Raw genomic sequence first — 22,961 nt, 5'->3', positions numbered from 1 at the left:
GAAATATAAGATCTGATAATGTTGGAGTCTTGACAAGTAACAGACTGATTTGGAGGAAAATTGTAGATAGGAAGTTAGTAATGATGTAATTTTTTCATGTAGTACTGTCATATCCTGTACATCCCTTGAGGGTACATGGCAGGAATTTGATGATGATGATGATGACTCTTATTGAAGGTGTTTGTGATGCAACAGATAGTGAGTCATCCACCAGCAGCTTACAAAGCGATCTCCAGGATGTACAAAAGGAGGGGAAAACTACCAGCACACAGGAGAAAAAGTCTGCATTCACTTGTAAGTACTTATAATATTATAAATTTTTGATGATCAGAATGGGATATGTCAATGAAAATCAGCACAAATTAATTTAATGATGTTGGCCTGGGAAACTACAATATGCTACAAGATTTCATTAGTCCAGTGATTGATAACTGATTTAAATGTAATTTTATATTTGTCAACATGTAACACCGTATACATAAGTGTACTAATACTCTTTATGATTATGCCATGATTAATTATTAATATTGTAATATACTAATAATTAATTAATATATTACAAAATAACCAAGGTGTTCTGTTAAAATTTCAGGATTTATGAAGTGTTCCATCATAGGAAAAGTTTGGGAAATGTTGCAGTATAGTATAATAAATATGGGTGAACGATGTGGAATTTTTGATTAACTACATAACATCATTTTTAAATAGAAAGAGCCAGTTTTGATGATAAAAAATAGTCAAACTTACTGAGAAAAAGTATTTACCACTCTTTGGAGTACACAATCCACGAACCATTCCAGAATGAGCCTTAAATGTGCGGATACATTTTCGTTCAGGCAAATTCCATAGACGAACCTAAATACAGAAAAGTCATTTATGATGTGAATTTGCAAATTTTCAGATATTTCATATAAATCTGGAGATTTCTTATAGTGACAATTAAAGCCTGGATGAATGGTAGATTTGTAAATTTCCTATTATAAAAAAAAAAGAAAAAGAAAAAAAAAAGAGAATTTTTTACAAGTCTAGTTGGCCAGGCATTAATGTACCCATTATTTAATCAACAGCCTGCAGATTTAAATCCCACCATGGGTATGAGTGTTTAGGATTGTCTGTAAGTGGTAGATGATTTTATTGCTCAATGCAAGACCACCACTCTGCTTACTGAAAGCCTGAAAAAGTTTCATTTTGATCACTAGAACAGGGTTTCCAGACTATAACATAAAAAAAAAATAAATGAAAAAAAAATCTTTAACCTGCTATGGTACTAATGTAGTATAGATTAGCAATATTAAGTTTCAAATACCTAAAAAAAAATTAAAAAAAAAAAATTTTTTTTAAATAATAATGATAATAAAATGTGGACAAGTCACAAAAATGTATCTCCTTGAATGCAGGGCATAATGTTCAACCTTGTGACCAGAATTCCCAAAAATACCACTGAAATCTTATTCTTTTTTCCCCTCTTTTACCTTGCGGTGTCGAGGGTTTTCTATTCATTATAAGGATAAGGTGGTTAGCCCTAAGCCTACCGGTCTATCCTATGTCTATAGAAGCATTGAGTTCTCAAGGTCGGTTTGCCTGCTTGCAGGAGGATGAAAAACCCCAGATAAACTGGGGAGAAAGGCTGCAGTTCACACCCAAAACTGGCTAACTTGGCTATGTCTGAGAAAGATCCTAAGCTCCTCATGTCAGCGACAGGATTCAAACCCAGGACACTCCTTTCCCAGGAATATGGTTGTGAAGTGCATAGCCACTAGGCTAACCGCCCAGACACTGAAATCTACTGTTCACAAAAAATCCCATAGTATGAATTGTGATAAAAGGTGTATATACATGTATATTTCTGTTTGTATTATTATATCAAAATAATATATTATATATATATATACACACACACACACACACACACACACACACACACTAGTGGCCAAAATTGTGGAAACCTTTTGGAAAAAGCCTATTTCTGAGGTTTGATGGCTCATAACACCAATTTTTTTTGGAGTAATACCATAAAATTATATATCAATAGAAAGATCGTTTAATCAAGAATGTAATGCAATAACTTTTAATGAATGAATTTTTATTAGAACAGCAGTTATAAAGAAGAAAAGTGAAACACATAGAAAAAATGAGGTACACAAAAATTCTCACAATGTGAGTTAATACTTAGTTGGGTAACCTTTAGTGTTAATTACAGTCTTACAACACCTTCCCATGGAGTGAACCAAGTTTTTTAGTTCTGAAGATATTATAATGTGAAACCAAGATTGAATTATTGATTAATTCTTGGTTTCACAAATTCAATTAATTCAATTCTTGGGTTTTATTGGTGGGTTGCTTCTGACTAACAAGTTTCTTTAGTCGGCTCCATAGATTTTCGATTGGGTTAAGGTCTGGACTATTCCCAGGCCATTCCAGCAGTGGAATAAGATTATCCTGAAACCACTTTTTGCACACAGTAGCAACATGATATGGAGATGAATCCTGTTGAAATATAAATGCTTCATTATCTTGGAAAAGATCACGTGCGGAACGCTTCAATTTGGGCTCAAGTATTTCATTTATGTATTTTGGGGCATTTATATTCCCATTAATCATGCAAATTCTGCCCACACCTTTTGATGTCATACAATCCTAAATCATAACACTAAGTGGGTGTTTCACAGTAAGTGTAATGCAATCAGGATGCAAATCTTCTCCAATTCTTCTCCTTACGTATTTTATGCCATCACTACCAAACAGGGAGATTTTGGTCTCATCACTCCAACACTGTTCGATTGTTCCACTGTCCAGTTAACATGGGTTTTAGCCCAGTTTAATCTTTTCAACCTTTGTTTGAGAGATAAAAATGGCTTTTTTCATGGAATTCTAGCATTTAGACTAAATTCCTACAGCCTGTGCCAAACAGTCCTTGCACTCAATTTCACATTGTATTGTGCCATTTCATCTTGTATACACCCAGATGATTTTCTTCTGTCACGTAGGCACAGTCTCTCAATTCTTCTATCATCACTTGCTGTTGTGCCCCTTTTCCTGCCTTTACCAGTCTGGTTTTGTAGTGACTGAGGCTCCTTATACCTCTTCAAAAATTTAGAAATGCCACCTTTGGTTAAGTTTCCATCAATTTTTCTTCTAATTTCTTCGTAACTGTAGCCTTGTTCACTTAATAGTACTATTTTACATCGCTTTCTGGGTGACCAGTCAACTCTTTGCACCATTTCTTTAATTTTATTATGTTTTACAAGCTCACTAAACGAAAGAACACAAAAAAAAAAAACCAGCCAACTTGATAGCAATCACATAACACACTGACAAATGTCCTCCTCCTCTCAGCTCCAATACATAACATCAATAGCTGAATCCTACTGTGAACTTATTGGCTCACTGCCAAAACAAGATGACACCTGACAGGCTCTCTAAACACTTATGCTCACTGGCTACATTAAATGAAGGAAAGGTACTTCATATCAACCTAAGCAAGTTGTGCTTTTTTCTGGTTATTTGGCTATAACTTTTCATAGAATACAGATAATTGAACAAACTTTGTTGCATTACATTCTTGATTAAATTATCTTTCCATTGATATATAATTTTATGGTATTACACAAAAAAAAAGTGGTGTTATGAGCCATCAAACCTCAAAAACACACCTTTTCCAAAAGGTTTCCACAATTTTGGCCACTAGTGTATATACATATATATTAAAACAAATTTTTAAGACTTTACATGTCTCTTTAATTTTGCAACTAGCCAATTTTTTTCATGTGATATATTACACCTCCAAATCAAAAAATTAGAATAATCAAAGAAAATGTGTTGAATGATTTGCAATTCTAATTTATTGCATGGAAAATAATTATTACCAAATATGAATCAGCATCATCTAAATCTATGTGCTTTGTAGATTATATAACTATGTAAACATATAAAAACGTAACATAAATTATAAGAAAACTGTTATTTGAAAACATTCACAAAATTAGAATAATTTTTAATGTGGTTCAAAATATTAGAATACTCCAATTTTTTTCCAATTGGTTTTGAGGAGAGCATAGAAATAGCATAATTTCAGTAGCTGTGGGACTGACTCGTGTGTGAGGAATTGTTTGCATGTGGATTTCAGTTAATCATTTGCTAAACAGGGGTCGAATGAGCGACATATCGAACGCTTTGTAGTATGGTGTCTCTACACAAAGAAGGCTAAACTCAACATTGTTCTCCAGCAAGCATGAGTAGAGTATTGAGACAGTACTCTAATAACTGGAGTTTTCAAAATAATCACTGCAGTAGCAGTCGAAAGGAAATAACTACATCAAGGGATGAAAGGAGATTGAAGAATACTGTGAAGAAAAACTGCTTTCGAAGTGTAAGGTATTTTCACAGGAGATGGAAAGAACTAAACATGCATGTGTCTAAATCAACAATGTTGAGACGACTTCACAAACTGGTTTTAAATCACATACGCCCCTAAGACAAAACTGCTGATGACTTCAAAGCAAAAGGTATCTAGAGTGTGATGGTGTAAGCAAAGACTGTTGTGGGGTTAAGAGAACTGGTAAAAAGGTACTTTTTAGCAATGAAAGAATGTTTTGTGTGTTCCACGGTCATCAACAGATATGTGTTTGGCATCTTAAGCAAGAAGTATTTTATAAAGAATGCAGGAAATGTTCGGTGAAATTTGTAACCTCTGTCATGATATTGGCTTGTGTAACCGCAGAGAGTCCAGGTAGGCTGTGTATTGTGAAAGAGTCAATTCCAAAGCATACCAAGAAATTCTTGAGCACTTTATGTTACCTGCATCAGAAGATTAATATGATGGTGATTTCCTTTATCAGCAAGATTCAGCTTCTTGTCACACTTTCAAGACCACTACTAGATGGATCAAAGAAAGGTGAATCAATGTAATTCCTTGGCCAGCAAACTCACCAGATTTGGAGAATTATGAAGAAACATCTTCAAGAAGTTGCCCCAAGAGACAAAATGAACTTTTATCTAGACTACTGACCGACCATATGGGCATGATTAAAAAAAAAGACTGTGAACTGCTAGTGAATAATATGCCCAACCATTTATGAATGGTCATAAAAGATAAGGGGAATGCAATAAAGTACTAATGAACATGTTTCCCTTTAACTGTAATTTTTGTGCATTTATTTTTGCATTATTCTAATATTTTGAACAATGTTAAAAATTATTCTAATTTTGTGAATGTTTTGGATCAAAATGTCAATCAACAGTCTTACAATAAGGAAATAAAATTTAGAATTCGTTTAATGGAAGTAGATATTTAATATAAGCAGAATTTACAGTCTAGTTCTGAGACTTGACAATGTATACAGTTAAAGAGACAAGAGAAAATAGAATAAGTGAAAACCATAGCTTGTGTTATAATACATGATATTAAACACGAGGATTAATTTGACAGTAACTATTAGAATAATGAACAGATACCAAAATTATCATCACTTAATGAATTATTTACCACAATAATGAATATTAAACTGAATAACTTCCCAAAATTGGTAGTTATTCAACTGCTATTCTATTATACTTCTCCAATTGCATGCATTGAAAATGGTCATGAAACAATAATGAAAATTCTGCTCATATTAAATAATGCAGTCCTCGACTTATGATATAGGCAACTTATGACCACTCATACTTATGATGGCCCATAACTAAGGCTTTTAGGCACAGCTTCTCTCATTTTTTTGTTTCTATATCTATCACATGTTAATGGGAGCTTAGTAACATCAAGGATAATGCAAACCTCTTGGCATAGTCTAAATCTTGTACTGACAACCAATACAAACTGCTCACAGCATGCCTTTTCTAATCTTCCAGAAGGACATAATAATAATAATAAAAAAACCTCAATAGTCATAATACTCAAGTCCTCTGGTTTCAACAGTATCTCCCTCCAGCTGTGATAAAAACATGTATCCAGATAGAATTTACACCATCCATATAAGTTCACAAAGCAATCTGTTATCAACCAAACAGCATGGAATTTTTTTTATCCAGCCTGTCCTGGGAAAGAAAAAAAAAAAGAGAGAGAGAGAGAAAGGGGGGGTTACATCAGCTATTGAGCTACTGTCCTCAGACTTAAACTGGCTCCCATTCTCTAACTTCATAGAGAGTAAGGGGGGGGGGGAGAGCCCCACCTCAGTACCTTAATGGAAAAGGTTATTAACAGCAATTTCTTCACTATCTGGAGGCCCACCAATTAATCAGTGATCACTAATATAAGATTCTGCCGCTCTCACCCCAAGGCAGATCACGTTGCTAACCTTACCCACCTTAGGTGTTTTCATGGGTGTTGCTCTACTGAACTTGTCAATGTCATTCCTCTGCTTTCATCTAATCATGTAAGAACACGAGCAGTTACTGGTGTTCTAACATGATTCATATCATTACAAAGTTCAGTTTCAAACTTATAACACCAACAACTTTTCTTCCTCTTTCTTCATTCCATCTACTTCTGTTGTTCAGTAGTCTTCCCTATACTATGTTCCCAATTAATTAACACCAGCTCTTCAAGAGAAATATTAACATATTCATTCTTGCTCCCCAACTAGCCACTTGACTATGCATAGTTCCACTCTTTTTTTTTTAAATCAAACCTACACAAAAAAGTACTGACATAACACAGCAGTGCTGTGTTATGGGTTTTATGACTCCACCCCCCTTATGTACAACTGATTTTAAAAAAAGGAAGAGGAAAATCATTTAAATTATTGATTAATCAGTATTATAGATTTCTACTTCTTTAATAATTTTTATATGATAAATCTTATACAAAACTAGTTAGCCATATTCTCTAGTTACCTCGCCATCATAGGATCCAGACAGAAGAAGTGAAAGTGATGTAGGATGATTTAATAGGCACTGTATTCCATCTCTGTGACCATCCAAGGACCACAGAAATGGTTTGGCAAAGACACGCTCCAATTTAACAGCATTTAATGCCCTTGTATAAGAGCGACAAACTTCAAATGGATGCAGTGCAGGATCGCAATTCTTCTGAACTGGAAAAAAAAAAAAGAAGTACATTAACAATTTGACACATTTTTTCTTCTTCCTTTTTCAGACATTTTTATCTCTTATCATGAAACTAGTGATAGAACTATAGCTATGAACATATATTCTTCATAATCAACCATAAGCCTGGTTGACAGAGTAATTAATATATTCAATCTCCAATAAGATGTGGGCTCAAATCCCATTAGAGACATATATTGTGATCATTGAGGCTCCTAAACTGTTTTGTGGAGGCCTGAAGTGGCTTGTAAAAGTCCCATGTCTGGCCTTTAGTTTCTGGATTATGAAAAAAATTACTACAAAAAATATATAGAATTAATAAAAATAGAAAAAGTCCTTAGTCCACCCAAGGTACTAAGGAACTATAGGTTTACAACCTTTTGTGGTTGAGAGCCACATAAGACAAGAAAAAGGAAAAAAGTATCAATTACCAATAACAGTGTTATGTTCTTTTATACCAATTAAACTGCTCTGCTTAATATAAATTAGACACCAATTGGCTCACTTATACAATCCAGCCCATTTTGAAATTTAAGTTTATATGTCTAATTAACTAAATAATTTACTGCATTTTCTAACATATTGATAACCAATAATTTTATTTTGGGGTAAATACTGACAAACCCTAATCATAGAAAATGTAAAACGCAACTGGTTTTGTATTTTTTTTACAAGGGCATAAGAATAGGCATTTAGAGTTAACTGCAACTAGTAAACATGCAATTAGTTCCATATTCTTTTGTTAAGGGATATAGGTAACAATTTAGAAGTAATATGAAATAAAATGCTATATCTATTCCCATGCAAAAAGCAGAACAAATTGCATGCTCTACATTTTCCCATAAAGCTTTAACCTCCAAGCTCCTTCCATAGAATTTCATGGTCAATCAACACCTAAAAGTTTTTAATGCATGGAAATTACGTGTCTTTTCTTTATTTTCTTTCTTTCTTTATTTACATTCTGGATTTCAAGTGATCAAAAAAACAGCAAGAATTTCGTGATTTTGCTGTCAAATTTGGAGGGGACCATGCTCATTAATATTAGCCTATTTTTGAATTGCTTACATCACTGAACAGGACAGAGTTGGAAACTTGAGGCTAACCACCACCACAAAATCCTTGACCATGGAATAGTCCATCAAGTACATTTTATAATGCCCATCCTAACAAATAGGACTCGACAAATTATGCAAAACCTTACTCACCATGCAAAAAATTTACTTGCCAAAAACCTCCCATTTTTTAATGATATGTCCCAATAAATCAATAGTTCTACATATGATTATTAGTATTGTGCATTAGTTGCAGACTTTCTTTTATTAAATAAAAAAATATTCTGTTTTGTCAGGCCTGCAGCTACTCTTGCCAATAGAAATTCTACTTGCCACAGGTGAGTGGGCTAGCATATTTGTTGAGCCCTGATAACAAATATACTAAAAATCTCAGTAAAGACAAGCAACAATATAATAAAGAAATGCATATCAAAGGAATGACTAAATAAATTACTGTTCTTTTACTCATCATTACTGTCATTATGGACGAAAGTTTCTTACCATAGTAAGCAAGTAGCATGCCAAAACAAGTAATATCTATTAATTAGAATGCCTGAATAAAAAGTTGGACATTTTGTGGAAGATGACCTTCATCAAGTAACATAACACTGCTGCCTTGTTTATGGGCTGCCAAAAGAGGCTAAAGCAATATTTTGTTACCAGGTTAAGGGAAGGCTCAGCTTCCTTCCTTTACTTTCTCAACTCTTTCTTCCATGTATCATGCACATATATCATGAGTGATATTTTGAGAGTATGACTGACTACTGCTATATTATGCATGCAACACTTCAGGAGACCATCATGCAGCTATCTATTCTATTTGAGACACAGTTTGGCAAGAAGACTGGTTCTGTCCCTACCAGATAAAGCCTATCTAAAGGTTTTGTTATCTATGCCTCAACCTTTCAAGTTCCACTGAATATCAAAAGCTAAGAAAGAAACATCTATTTTACTTTCACTAATCAGCTAATGCTTAGATTATATAACATCTAAAAAGTAGTGCACCACTGAACTCAAGCATGGCATGTCAGCAAGTGCCTAATCTACAATATCCTCTTTATGAGGCTTTAGCTCACTTTCCTTATCATATTCCAGTGGTGGTAAACCAAGTTGCATAAACAACATTTGTTGGCACAACACCAAAATTCACAAAGAACTTAAATTTGCATTAATAGAAGAGCATACGTAGTCTATGCCATTACATTTAGCTGTAGCAATGGTGTTGACATTGGAAGAAAAGATGTTTACTGTTGAGCATTATTTTTGCTCAGATGGAGTTGGTAGAGCAAACAGTCCAAGCCTGTGACATGTTTGTGAACAGTCTGTTTGCTGTTTCCGTAAACATGCCACAAGCAATAGTGTCATCATTGCCCTAATCAAGAGGTTCTCATGTACTGGGAGCGTTCTTCCACAATGCAAAGGGCATTTGGGGAGACTATGAACTGTTAACACAAATGAGAATCGAGGCAGTGTACTGGAGCAAGTGTTACAGTCTCCAAAATGCAGTCAATGCCCAACAGCAGTAAATGTTGGGATACTGAGGCAGTGACCACAGAGAATTGTTAAGAAGCTGGGTGCCTTTTCGTACGTCATTCAGGTGAGTCAGTGTCTAACAGCAACAGATTATGCTGCACTGCAGAATACTGTGCATGCATGCATGCATGCATGCTGGCTAATGTCTATGAAGATCTGGCCTTCCTCCATAATGTCTGGTTCTCACACAAAGCACATTTCCATTTAAGCGGTCACGTAAATAGACAAACCTATGGATTTCTTGGTTTCTCAAGAGCTGAATTTGTTCAAGAGAAATCTTCACAGCGAGAAGGTCATTGCATAGTGTACAGTTTCTGGCCATGGCATAATTGTGCCCTATTTTATTGAAGAGGGTGGTGTAACTGTGACCTCGAATAGTAACACTACACTGATAATGTGTTGATTCTGTTTACCAGGATTTGCATAGGATGTGTCATGCAAAAAACAATCAATTTCATGCACAGGTATTCCAACAGGAAAGAGCAACCCATCACACATCACGTGGTTCTAGTTTATTTATCGGAACACTTCCTCAGGAGGCTCATTTTGAGGTTCAGAGAAATCCTATACTCCTGATCTCACACTGCTTGATGTCTTCATTAGGAGTATGCTGAAGGAATGGGTATTCCACCATGACCTGCCTTCAAACCTTAATGAACTTAATGAAATTACATGACATGCCCAGCAGATGTCCCAACTCTTGTTCTCTAAAATGACAGAAAACCTTTGCGTGTGCTACGAAATGTGTGAAAGACAAGGAGCCCACTTCAAGCATGTAATCTACTGTCATTAATGCTTTATTCATCAAGATTCCACGGATAGTTGTGGATGTACATATCATCAGGTATAAACATATATTTCTTTATTAATAAACCTGTTTACTCCATAACATATATTGCTGTAGAATTCAGTACCATGTTTTTGCATCGTACTGTCAAAAAAAAAAAAAAAAAAAAAATGCATAAGTTTACAAGGTTTCATGGATGGGACCAACAAAAAATGTTTATACAGTACAGTCCCAACTATCTAACATAAATGATACTGACAGGCAGAAGTTGTGGGATGACAAATACATACTGAATGGTAATCCAGTATAAGTTTGAAATCATTATAGGTAAAGGGGTACTCCTAAACAAAAATATGCTAAATAGACATAAAAATAATAAAGTTTGAAATCATGTTTATTAACAGAGTAACCATTATGTAATCATAGAAATTATAGCGAATGTACGAGTATACAATATGGTCAATGCAAAATTTATTTTAAAAAAATTAGCATTACAGTTCATTTGACTGCCTTACTTTTCTTCCTTATGGTTTAGAAGTGCAATAATGGGACTGAATGAGATTTCACCAAAGGTTTTGATACACTGAGCTAAAGAACTGACAGCTCTGTTGACCTGGTTTTTCAATGAATCTGGCCATGGAAATGGTACCCAAGGAGTGAAAGGAGGGTAATATAGTGCTATTGCATAAGGGTAGTAGCAGAATGGAAGTGTCAAACTATAGACCAGTTTGTATTTCGTCAGTTGTTAAGATCTTGGAGATTTTAGTGAGGGATCATTTACAGCATTGGACAGATGAGGGTGATGCTATCTGTGAGAGTCATCATGGATATGTTAAGGGGTGCTCTTGTTTTAGTAATATGATTGCCTTTCATAATAAAGTGACAAGAGTGGTTGATGAGGAAAAGGCATATTCTGCTATTCTTTTTTAATTTTACAAAAGGTATTTGACAGGGTACCACATGATAAGCTGATATTAAGTTACAGCACATGGGTTTAGATGTCAGGTTAGTGAACTGGATTTGAGATTGGCTATCTAATAGGTAACAGACAGTTGTGTATGAGGAAGCAGGTTACAAGTGGGGCCCACAGTACTGGGACCTGTATTTTTTTAATCTTTATATCAGTGACATGAGGAGGCATCAATGACAGAAGACTGTGAGAATTGGAAGATCAAGGGGGAGACCTTCATTTGGCAGTGGATTGAAAATGGCTGAGGAAGAAGATCAATGGCATTGTCAATGGATTCAGGGGGAAATTCAGTTGTTTGCATGTGATAGCCATGCAAGAGGATTAGAATAAACTGGAGAGATGGGCAAATGAATGGAGGGAAGGGGTATCAGTTTAATTCAGCTAAATGTAAAGTCTTGAAGTTTGAGATACATTGATGGGAGGCTGCATACTTTGTTGGAGGAACTGTACTGGAGGGAAGGGATCTGGGGTTGACGATTGATAGAAACCTGATATTCAGGGAACATATTACAAAGTTGGTGAAGGTAACCCAGAAGACTTCTGCAGTACTGACCCACAGCTGCATAGATAAAAGAATTGTCATTCCACTGTACAAAGCCCTGATCAGACCACACTAGGATAATTAAGCTCAAATCTGATCCCCAGAATTTGAAGGGGATAAATTAACTGTGGAAAGTGTGAAGAGGCAGATAACAAAGATGTATCAGGGCTGTACACAGTTATGAAGACAAACTGAGGGAACGTCGACTGCGGTTGGTAGATCGAAGAGAGGTGATATGATTGAGACTTTTAACCTGTTTCGAGGTAGTTATTGAGTTGACACTGGGGAGTTCTTTCGTTTGGTGGAACAGGGGGAGGAGCAAGGACAATGGACCATCCCTGTAAGTCACAAAAGGAAACTTGTTATACAAGTTCCCTTTCATGAGCAAGGAAATTATGAGCAAGAGGGTAAGGAGTGGTTTCTTTGCATGGAGGGTGGTTGAAGAGTGGTGAGAGCACGAATAGTCAATGAGTTCAAGGAGTGGTATTATTCAGGCCTTCATGGAGGTCTGAATAATAATAATAATAAGATGCACTATGAGAAAGTGATGGTAACTGTGCTGAATAAAACAATCCCCTGGAAAGCTTGAATGTATGAAAACATACAAACTTATTTCTAGATTATCACAGAACAAGTGAAATTTCTTTGGTACTGTTCATTTCAAGTTTAGAGGTGTACCGCTGTGTCAACTGCTGGGTAACTGAAGAAGTGTGAAAACATATGGCAGAAAGTATCATACAGTGCAGTAGTTCAGAAACTGATAGATGTGATGTACCTTTTGTACCTTTTTTTTGCTCAGCACTGCAAGCAAGAGGAAACTGAGCAAAAATAAGGTACATCACATCTATCAGTTTCTGAACTACTGCACTGTATGATACTTTCTGCCATATGTTTTCACACTTCTTCAGTTACCCAGTTGTTGACACAGTGATACACCTCTAAACTTGAAATGAACAGTACCAAAGAAATTTCACTTGTTCTGTGATAATCTAGAAGTAAGCTCATGTATGTTTTCATACATTCAAGCTTTCCAGGGGATTGTTTTATTCTGCACAGTTTCTTTGATTTCACAAAATGAGTGTCTTTAGTCAAACTCATTTTGCATCAATTCCAACCAGTCACAAATCAGAAGTGATGTCTTCCTGTCATCCAACCAAAGCAGTGTGTTCTTTGCAATGTCATAGATATTCACTGCCTGAATGACTTCATATGAAAAACGCTCTTCAGAAATGACATATCTGCTACTGTAATGGGGGGGGGGCTTTCTCTCTCTCTACACACACACAAATACCACCATTTCTTGATGCATGCAACTATGCAGTTATATATGTCCTCGTATCTAAATTTTATAATCCTCATATAATCTTTCAAACTCTCTTTGCACATTTTCGATAGCTTCCTTATCCCCTCTGAAACCAGGATGCTAATTCTATGTAGAGTAGACTAGGTGAAGTCTTATCAAGGCCTTGAAAAGAGGTAAAATGACTTCCTTATCCTTGCATGTCAAAGTTCATTTCAACATCGCAATTGTATTCTGAGTTGTATTGGTAATTTTTGCTATGTCACCTCTGAACTTCAAATTCCTATCCACCATAATGCCAAGATTCCTAGCGGTGTCAGTTTCTTGTAGCATAACCATGCTAATATAATATGCTGTTGTAAATCTCATTCACACTAGGAAGTGCATAACTTTGCAGTTACAAACACTGAACTTATAGCCATTATCATCTGTCCCAATTTCCAGAGCACTCAAATCATTCTGTAAATGCTGGATATTAGTAGCATCTCTGATTGCCCTTCCTATCTTTGCATTAAACAAATAAACATCACCTATTAGATTCCTCTTATGTCATTAATGTATAGACTAAACAACAATGGTACAAGAAATTATCCCTGAGGTACATCCCTTAAATCTTGCAGATTTACACCCATGAATACCAATTTCTGATACTTGCTGTCAACCATCCACCCATCCAGATCAAGAATTTATATTCCAAACCCACAATCTCCACATTACACAACAGCCTTTCATGTGGTACCCTATTGAATGCCTTAGCAAAATCTAACAGTATCATGGTATATATCCAACTCAGCCATAACAATGTTATAAAACACAAGTAAATTGCTAAAACATGACTCCATTTAGCAAACTCATGCTATTCCTTGCCATGTATAGCTTGTCTGTCAACCCATTTTTGTTAATTTCCTCCTTTGTGAAGATATTAAAAAAATCTTGTGAGAGCTCGAATACAATAAGAGTTCTAGCCAGAATCACTAAAATCTTCTCCACGACTGCAGAGATACTGAGAGGCTGGCAGTTAGATACACCAGTTTTTGCACCATCATTGTACAACAAAACTATCATACATTATTTTCATTCCTTTGGAATTTTACTAAGCTGAGACTCAAATTATACAAACATGCCAAAAGGCACAGCCAATTTGGGTGAACATTCTTTTAACATACATGCTGATATTTCATATTCCTATTGTGGAATTCTTATCCAGGTTATGTAACAGCTCAGCTCTTTAACTCATTCTCATGTACCTGTAGCTCTTCAACCATTGTAGCAGTAACATTATGCACCATGTTGCATACACCTGGTATGCAAAGTGAGCACTCATTATTTAAACAATATTACTAGTTTCTGCCACAACAGTATCTGCATTTAGTAAAGTTACTCTTCCACATTCATTAATTTTTTACTTCCAGCACTAATTTTGGATTGCCAATTTCTTTTCATACCCTGATTTTGCTTTCTGCACAATACTCATAAATTTTCTGACCTGAGCTTTGTATATTTCATAACTCCTCTCTCACTCTCAAGATATTCCTGCTACATCATCTTCTTCTTACTTAATATAGTTGCAAATCCATTTCACTCTCACCCTATTTGTTGTTCTTAATAAAACTGCAAATCCATTTCACTCTTACCCTATTTGTTCTTCAAACTCTAGGGACACATTCATATACTGCCTCATTTAAGCACTTTTTCAAAGTTTATTTAAATTAAGGGGATATTAAATCCCACATAGTTTTAAAACTGAATAAGAAACTCAAAGATTGGAATCAGGGAGTTTCTTGCCGAATATAGTAAACTATAAAGTATCGGCGAACACTTAGCATGAGCTAATACAAGTGATCCTAGTACGTAGTACAATACCGGACGACTCGTTGCAAAGGTGGGGAAAGTTCAGATCGCTATTCTTAGGTATTTTCCATAATGTAAAAATACATTTCCTAGGAAATGTAAGCTGTTATTACATTATGGAGGGAGGTCACTACTCAGACCGGTTTCAGCCTTTTTTGAGGCTTCAGCAGTGAGTAGCTAGACCTAATACCAAAGTGTATAGCGAAAAGAACTTATATACTCTGCGATACGAGTTTCCAAACAGGTGCAACCATTAAGTTACTTAAGTATAAAGAGCTAATAAGCTCTTTATACTTAAGGGAGCTCCCTAGCTTATTAGCTCCTTATACTTAAGTAACTTTTTCAAAGATTCCCAAGCATTGCTGATATTTTTTCCATTCTGATACCATGGGACCACAGATAGTATTCTCCTGAGATGGTGTTAATTTCCTACTTAATAGTTCAGCAGCTACCTGTTTAAATTGAAACATCTGTATAATTAGCTCCCTACCAGGAAAATATGTCTTGATCACTGTCACCAAATGGTAGTATAATAGTCATATTCATAATTGAGACCTCCTTCTGATGCTATGACCCAATATAACACTCTTCAACCTTGAGTTCCTTCTTTCACATGCTAGTTGAGAAAGTTGTCTTGCAATAACTCAAATTCTACTTCATTGTTATCCCTCTTTATAAAACTATGATTCAGCCACATCTTGACTACTGTGCACAGATTTGGTCACCTGGGTTTCTTGTAGATTGAGATCTCAATCTCTGTCAAGTTAGAGATTGAGATCTCAATCTCTGTCAAGTTAGAGATTGAGATCTCAATCTCAAACTGTCAAGCATGTAGGAATACCCTACCATATATTTCATCCTGTTAGCCTCGACTCTACACCAGGTAACCTCAAACTCACTGCTATGTGACACTGCCATTACTGCTTTCATGCATTTCTACCCTAACTAGACTGAATCTGATAGTCAGGTTTCACAAATACAAACAATCTTAAGCCACAATGTATGTGGCTTAAGATTATGTGCTGCTGGAATTCATTATAAGGTTTAATAGAATAAAAACAGCACAAATGAATAATTAAAAATATGTTTAATCAATCATATATTCCATCTCAGACATTGTCAGGGAAACAATATAAAAATTGTAAAAATACACAAAAATGCACAAAACAATAAGTGGTATTGCTTATTAAGAACCACTGCTGCTAGTCATAGCTTAGCTTCCATGGATTAAAAAATATACCTAAAATCAAGTTTAATTAGAATAAGTATACAAAACTGCTACTTTATAAGACTCTGATAAGATCTATACTTACATACGCATCCAAAACATGGACAACTATAAAGGATGAAGAGGCCCTCAGAATTTTCAAAAGAAAAATCCTACGAAGTATTTTTGGTGGTATTCAAATCAATGGAATATGGCAAAGAACATAAAACCTTCAACCATATCAGAAATAGACACTCTGAAGTTCATCAACAAATGAAATGGGCGGGCCACATAGTAGAATGTGTGATGAAAGAAATTCCAAAAAAATATTCTCCCATAAACCAACGGGAATTCAACCTCGAGGAAGGCTGAAATTAAGATGGACTGACAATGCTGATAAAGACCTCACACTTTTGAAAACCAAAAATTGCAGATTTTGGAGAATTGAAAAAGCTCCTTGAGAAGGCCAGGGCCCACACAGGGCTGTTGAGCCACCAAAGAAGAATTCTTAGGCTTCCCATCCCACAGAACCCATAGAGGGCAACTCCTCGTAGGACTTTTAGGCTTCCAATCTAATCTTTTACACTTAGTTTTGTGCCTTTTTACAATTTTAATATTGTTACCCCTGACGATGTCTCAGTGACTTATTAATACAGGGAGAGTTCGGTCCCACTGCATAGGTGTAGTTAACTTACTTCTAATATCTAAATAGCATTTAATTTAAATACATTCCCCCTCCCCCTCAAAAAAATTTCCTGTGCCTTTGTAAATGCTAAACATACTCCTTTCTTTTCCTTCTAGTTATGTCAATATCTTAAATGATATTATACTAATGAGAGTGAAAAGTTTTTCTATCAGCATTACAAAACTTAGGAATTCGTTTTTCTTGAATTTATTAAGGAAACCAAAGGACTCATTGCGAGAAATTTAAGCAAGTAATGATTCACTGTTCAATGAAAAAACAAACTCGGGCCAACCAAGATTAACTGAATTACTAAAACAAAGACTTACCCAGCTCATGTCAGCAGGCAATGATTTACATTCTATATAATTATCATCTCTGCTTTTTTCTATTAGCATGCTTCGCTGGTTATCCCCACAATGTATTTTACTGGTAGCATCCTACTGATTTATTACACAATGCACTTCATTACCTTCCTACTTTTTGGATCTCTCTTGAAAGATCTTGTATCAACAAATATACCTCAATCCAATGATAACCACACCTGTTGCATAGTGTATAGTATGACCACATAAGAGCTGTCATTGGCAGACTGCCAAGAAGAGTCCATTAATGTTGAAGGGAGAGAAAGAAATAAGGCGATGTACAAATTGGTCAAAAACATGCAAAATTACGTGCTTTATATGTAAAATTTTCCAACTGTTATACAAGCAAAATAGTTACCACTTTAAAAACTACAATTTTCATAAAAGAGAAGTTAATTTTCTGATGTGTAATAATAAACACTCATCCCACAATACAGATTGATTACCCTATTATCAGAATGGATTCTGCTTCTTTTGACATGCGCGGAGGTGTCGAAGGGTCTCTTATCTGTGGGCGTACTGTAGCATTAAATTGTGTCTTTCCTTCAGAGTGCCATTCTGAAAGGCTTGAAATGATTACAATCAGGATATGACAATTACCCACCTCCAATTACTGAAAAATTAACAAATCTACATGACTAATATCACCAGAAGTCAGATTATGCACTACTGCAAATAATAAAAAATATCAAGCTTAAAAGGGAAAAAAAAAAAAAAACATCACACAAACATTATAAAACACACAACAATCCTGAAAGCAAAGTAACAATAACAGTATAATAAAAAAGAAAATGAAAGTGTTATAAATACTGGTGCAGTATTTATAACACTAGAGCCTTGAATGCTAACCTAGCATTTTAAAGTATGTGAAATTAACATACCATTCCATTTGAACACCTAGTCCCAGGACTAGGTATTCAAATAGAATTGCACACACACCGGGATTTGAACACACTTTTTTTGGGACTAGAAAACTATAGTCCCAAAAAAAGTGTGTGCGCGTATGGGGGAGAACCAATAGCAATATCTTCATGCTCACAATTCGTAATAACATGAAGAATTGTTCCTAATATCAAAAAGCAAAACACCTTCCTAAACATAATGAGAGGCAACCAATCACACCCACTTCTGGTGATGCAAATCACTTTGATACAAGACAATACTTTTATTCTCATCTCTGCTATCGGAGATGAGTAACTCCTCTAAACTAATACCTCATCATGGTTATTACTGTTAATTCTACTCTTCAGCTTATTAATAACCTGCTCTGTTCAAAATCCTGAAAGAATGCTCATTTGATTACTGTTGTCATTAGACTACAATTCCATAATGGAATTTGTATTTATGTCTCCAATAGTGGAACCAATCTATCCATTGTGATGGCTCCCAGTAGAAAATTTGGTAAGATTTTTTTTCTCCCCTTCATGGTTAAAGTAAAGACGTGTCATTCCTGAACAACCTTTTACACGTGATTATCACTCAGCAATAGGTGAGCAATGAAACTGCAAAAAGGAGCAACGTTGTGTAACCAGCTGGAATTAGGACAAAAGTGATTGTCAACCAAGCCTGCAATGCTTAAGCAACTGAATGGTGGACTATGGAATATATGTTTGAGAGCATACAAAGAGATTGATACTTAATAAGTAATCTTAGAGTGTTCTGATGCACAGGGAAAGAGATGGGCAATAAATGCAAAGCAGAAAAGTCATCTAAAAGCTCTAGAGATACTTATAACAAAGTATGCATACATCTGGCCTTCAAAAGTTCAGAATGAGATCGTTATAGAGAGAATGAATTTGCAAGAAAATGTGATGGACCACTTCTAATGTTGATCTTTACAGTAGTACACACGTGTTCCATGAAATGTGTCAGTGAGACGGAATTGATAAAAAGCAGTACTTTCCACTCGCGATGATGGACTGAAGAAAACACTGAATCAGTTTTTGAATTGCAGCGCTGCGTAATGTACTATGCATGATTTGCTTCTAGTTTATTGCAAATAGATTTAAGTTTTCTTCGATAGCACATAACACAGGATACATTTGTGTCCTGTGTTAATTTGCGTGGTAATAGGAAAAATGCAACACTGATTAACAAAGATTTTTAAAAACATCCACTATAAGTGTCATTCATTAGCACTGTCACTAGCCATAGTTTAGTAGATACCGATAGAATAATGTATAGTAAATGTTCAATTAAATGCTGAAAAATGACCAAATCACCTTTATGAATATCCTTCTTCGTTTCGCGTAAGTAGTCATCAGGATTTCGTGACAGAACTTTCACTTTCATCCTAGAAATTATACTCCCTAAACACCCAAAACAACACAATTTCGAACGTCCTCAAGTTCTCACAAACTTACTCAGTTATTATCGCCATCTATTGGAACAATATTGATTCAAAATAAATAAAAATAAAGTAAATATATTATTATTATTATTATTATTATTATTTTGCGTGCACATCCATAGAATCATAAGACTCATCGCAGGAGATCCAAACTATCCACACAATCTATCACACTTCTTCTTGAATCCATTAACAGATAAAGAACTGACAACTGACGGACAACCCAGACCACTCATTCATAAATCTCAAAAAACAAAAAAAAAAAAGTCTACTCCTCACAACCCTATTCAAATTCCATGGATGAACCATTGTTCTATCTCTTCCAGGAAAGTGTCGAAAAATTTTCGCTACATCAGCACTATAAAACCCTTTAACTAACTTAAATATTTCTATCATATCTATTCTTTTTCTCCTCTCAACCACACATCCTCAATTTGTCCTCACGTGAAACATTCCACAGATCACACCTGCTTGGACACTCCCTTCTGAATCTTCTTCACTGCTTCCTCAGTCTTAAGAAACCCAGCAGACAACACTTGAGTACAGTAATACATATGTGGACGTATCAAGGTGTTATCTCCACTTGTTAATTGTTCTTCAATAGTCAAGTAATCTAATGGTCTACCTTAGCAAAATATCTTATTCATTCCAAAATGAAGAACTTTACATTTCTCTACATTAAACTAATACCAATGATCTATCCAGTAGCCAATCTTTTATCCACTTAACCAGTGACCCAGAACAAACTCTGGCAGCTTACTCCACTCATTCGCCACTCTCCAAGTAAAAAACCAAGTTCTAAGAATCTTACTAACTACACTCTAGCTCAAATAGATGGCCCCTACTTCTCTCAAAACCAGACCTGTTCTGAAAATTTTCCCCTGAATAAATCTTGTAAAAACCCTTCAGTAATTTGAATGTCTCAATCATATCACCCCTTTACCACCTCAACCAATTTCTGTAACCCATAGATCTTCAACCTGTTCTCGTAAAGTTCATTCTATAAACCAGCTTTTATCTTGGTCACTCGCTTCTGGATCCTCTCTACCTCCTCCCCATCAAGAAGAAACCCAGGGGCCCAGGTCTGGACACAGTAGTCAAGATGAGGGCTTATCAAGGCTCGATAAAGAGGAACAATAACTTGCTCTTCTCTAGTCGTCAAAATATTCTTCAGTAACCAAGTGATCTCATGAGCTGATTTAGACACTTTTGTTATGTGAGCCTTAAACTTCAACTTCCTATCCACTAACACACTCAAAACTCTGACTTCGTCATCCTTCTGGAGTACAGTTCCACCAATGTGATATACTGCTGTTAATTTTTCACCCCAAAACGCTTAACCTTACACTTTGCCACATTAAACTGACATCCATTCTCATTAGCCCAGACTGCCAAACTATCCAAATCATCTTGCAAAGTTTTGACATCCTATGCACTCACTATTGCTCTACCCAACATTCTATCATCAGCAAATGAATGAACAATTCATCTCATATCCGTTCCTATATTATTAATGAACTAATTAAATAGCAATGGTCCAAGAACAGAACCCAGTAGCACACCACTAGTAACAGGCTTTCTTTTGGAATCCAAACCTGAATAAACTACTCTCTGACATCTCTCCATGAACCGCCCTCCTATCCATTTCACAAAACCCTATATCCATCCCCATGTGTTGCAGTTTACTGATTAGAATTCAATGTGGTATCCTATCAAAGGCCTTAGCAAAGTCCAGCAGTGCCACTGTAAATCCATTACTCTTATCCAGTTCAGCCGTCAATGTATTATAAAACGTGAGCAAATTACTGAGGTATGATCTACCCTTCACAAAACCATGCTGTCCTCCATACAATATCCCATTTCCATCTATCCATTCCTGTATTTTGCTATTGACTAATATCTCCAAAACCTTGACAACGAATCCTGATATGCTGGTCGGTTTCTACCCCCTAGAGAGTAACCCAGAGCTGAGACATTAATGAAACAACATGGTTAAGGGAACTGACAAGCTGGTATACCATCCAATTCCACAGATGTATTTACATTAAGCTACTGTAATATACTATTCACCTCCATTTAATTCACTTCAATTCTTGTATCAGCCCTCCATTCTCTCAATCCGGCAATATCACAGCCTGGATGACTCTTTCGAAGTGTTCGCTTAGTAATTCTACTATGTGTTCTACTGATTCAGTTTCTTCCCTGCCATCGGCATTCCTTGAAATCGTTTTACCGTATACATTTTTTCTTTTACTTGCAGCATATTGAAAGAACTGTTTGGATTCATTTTAGCTTGCATTGGCAATTTCCTTCCATAATCTCCTTTGGCTTTTCTTACCAAACTAGTTACCCTTCTGGCCTTTGCTTTGTACTATTTGTGTGCCTACAAGTCACCTTTCTCCTTAAATTCATTCACAATTGTTTTTTTTTTTGCAGCTCAATCATAATGGTGTTATTCATCCATGTAACTCCCACTTGATTTACTCTCCAGATTCTAGGTATGCAGTCAACCATTACCTCCCTCAAACACTCCTTTACCACTTGCTATGCACTATCAATATCCGACCCTTGCAGTTTAACATGTCATGGCACTGATCCAAGCAATCTCCTAAGCATGTCATACTTACCAGCCTGGTAATTTCATATGTACGCTGTCTTAATTGAAAATTCCACACATTTAACCACTTCCCAGGTCAAAACCTTGTGATCACTCTCACCAATTGGTGGCAATATGGTCATATTCATAATAGTCAATTTCTCAGATGCAATTACTAGTCAAACACTCTCGAACCCCTAGTATATTCCATTACATGCTGCCTCATGTAGTTTTCTCTTAGTAAGTGCATAAAATTAATTTCCTTCCTCCCATTTGCCCTCTCCTTCCTCCACTCAATGTTATCATAGTAGAAATTCCCCATAATAATTACCTGTCCTCTATTCATTGAGTCTATTTGCCTACGCATACTATCTCCATCATATGTTCCATCGCATGGTCTATATCCATCTCCATTTGTTCTAATTTATCTAACAGAGTTCCATGTAGTATTCTGACAAATGCCTTCACAAAACCAAATTACTAAAGCATGACCGACCCATCGCCAAGCCAGGTTGCCCTAATCCCATATCATATTTTTATGCAACCATTCTTGAATTCTCTTCTTCCACTAATTTTTTAGTACTTTTACCACCATGCCTGAGATACTGATTAGTCTATAGTTTACTGCTGCAATCTTAGAACCTCCCTTATGCAATGGAATTATTTTACCCTTTTTATACTCC

At 35.7% G+C, this 22,961-nt stretch overlaps 1 protein-coding gene across 1 annotated transcript in view; it reads right to left on the bottom strand.

The window, feature by feature from the left end:
* The window catches only part of LOC150094648 (DDB1- and CUL4-associated factor 13), a 171,016-nt gene extending 151,326 nt beyond the window's left edge, over window positions 1-19,690 (bottom strand). The window contains exons 1-3 of the mRNA XM_090411696.1: window positions 19,555-19,690; window positions 6,832-7,031; window positions 748-855 (exon numbers count right to left, since the gene is read on the bottom strand). Of these exons, the coding sequence (XP_090267822.1) occupies window positions 748-855; window positions 6,832-7,031; window positions 19,555-19,624 (378 nt within the window). The 5' untranslated portion in view covers window positions 19,625-19,690. The remainder of the gene's footprint in view (window positions 1-747; window positions 856-6,831; window positions 7,032-19,554) is intronic.
* Between the last annotated feature and the right edge of the window lie 3,271 nt (window positions 19,691-22,961).

This window comes from Typopeltis vanoorti, chromosome 21, assembly GCF_054136105.1.
Source record: "Typopeltis vanoorti isolate ZY-2024b chromosome 21, IOZ_Tvanoo_1.0, whole genome shotgun sequence".
In the NCBI taxonomy this organism is placed as follows: Eukaryota; Metazoa; Arthropoda; class Arachnida; order Uropygi; family Thelyphonidae; genus Typopeltis; species Typopeltis vanoorti.
This window is presented reverse-complemented; position numbering and strand designations above follow the sequence as displayed.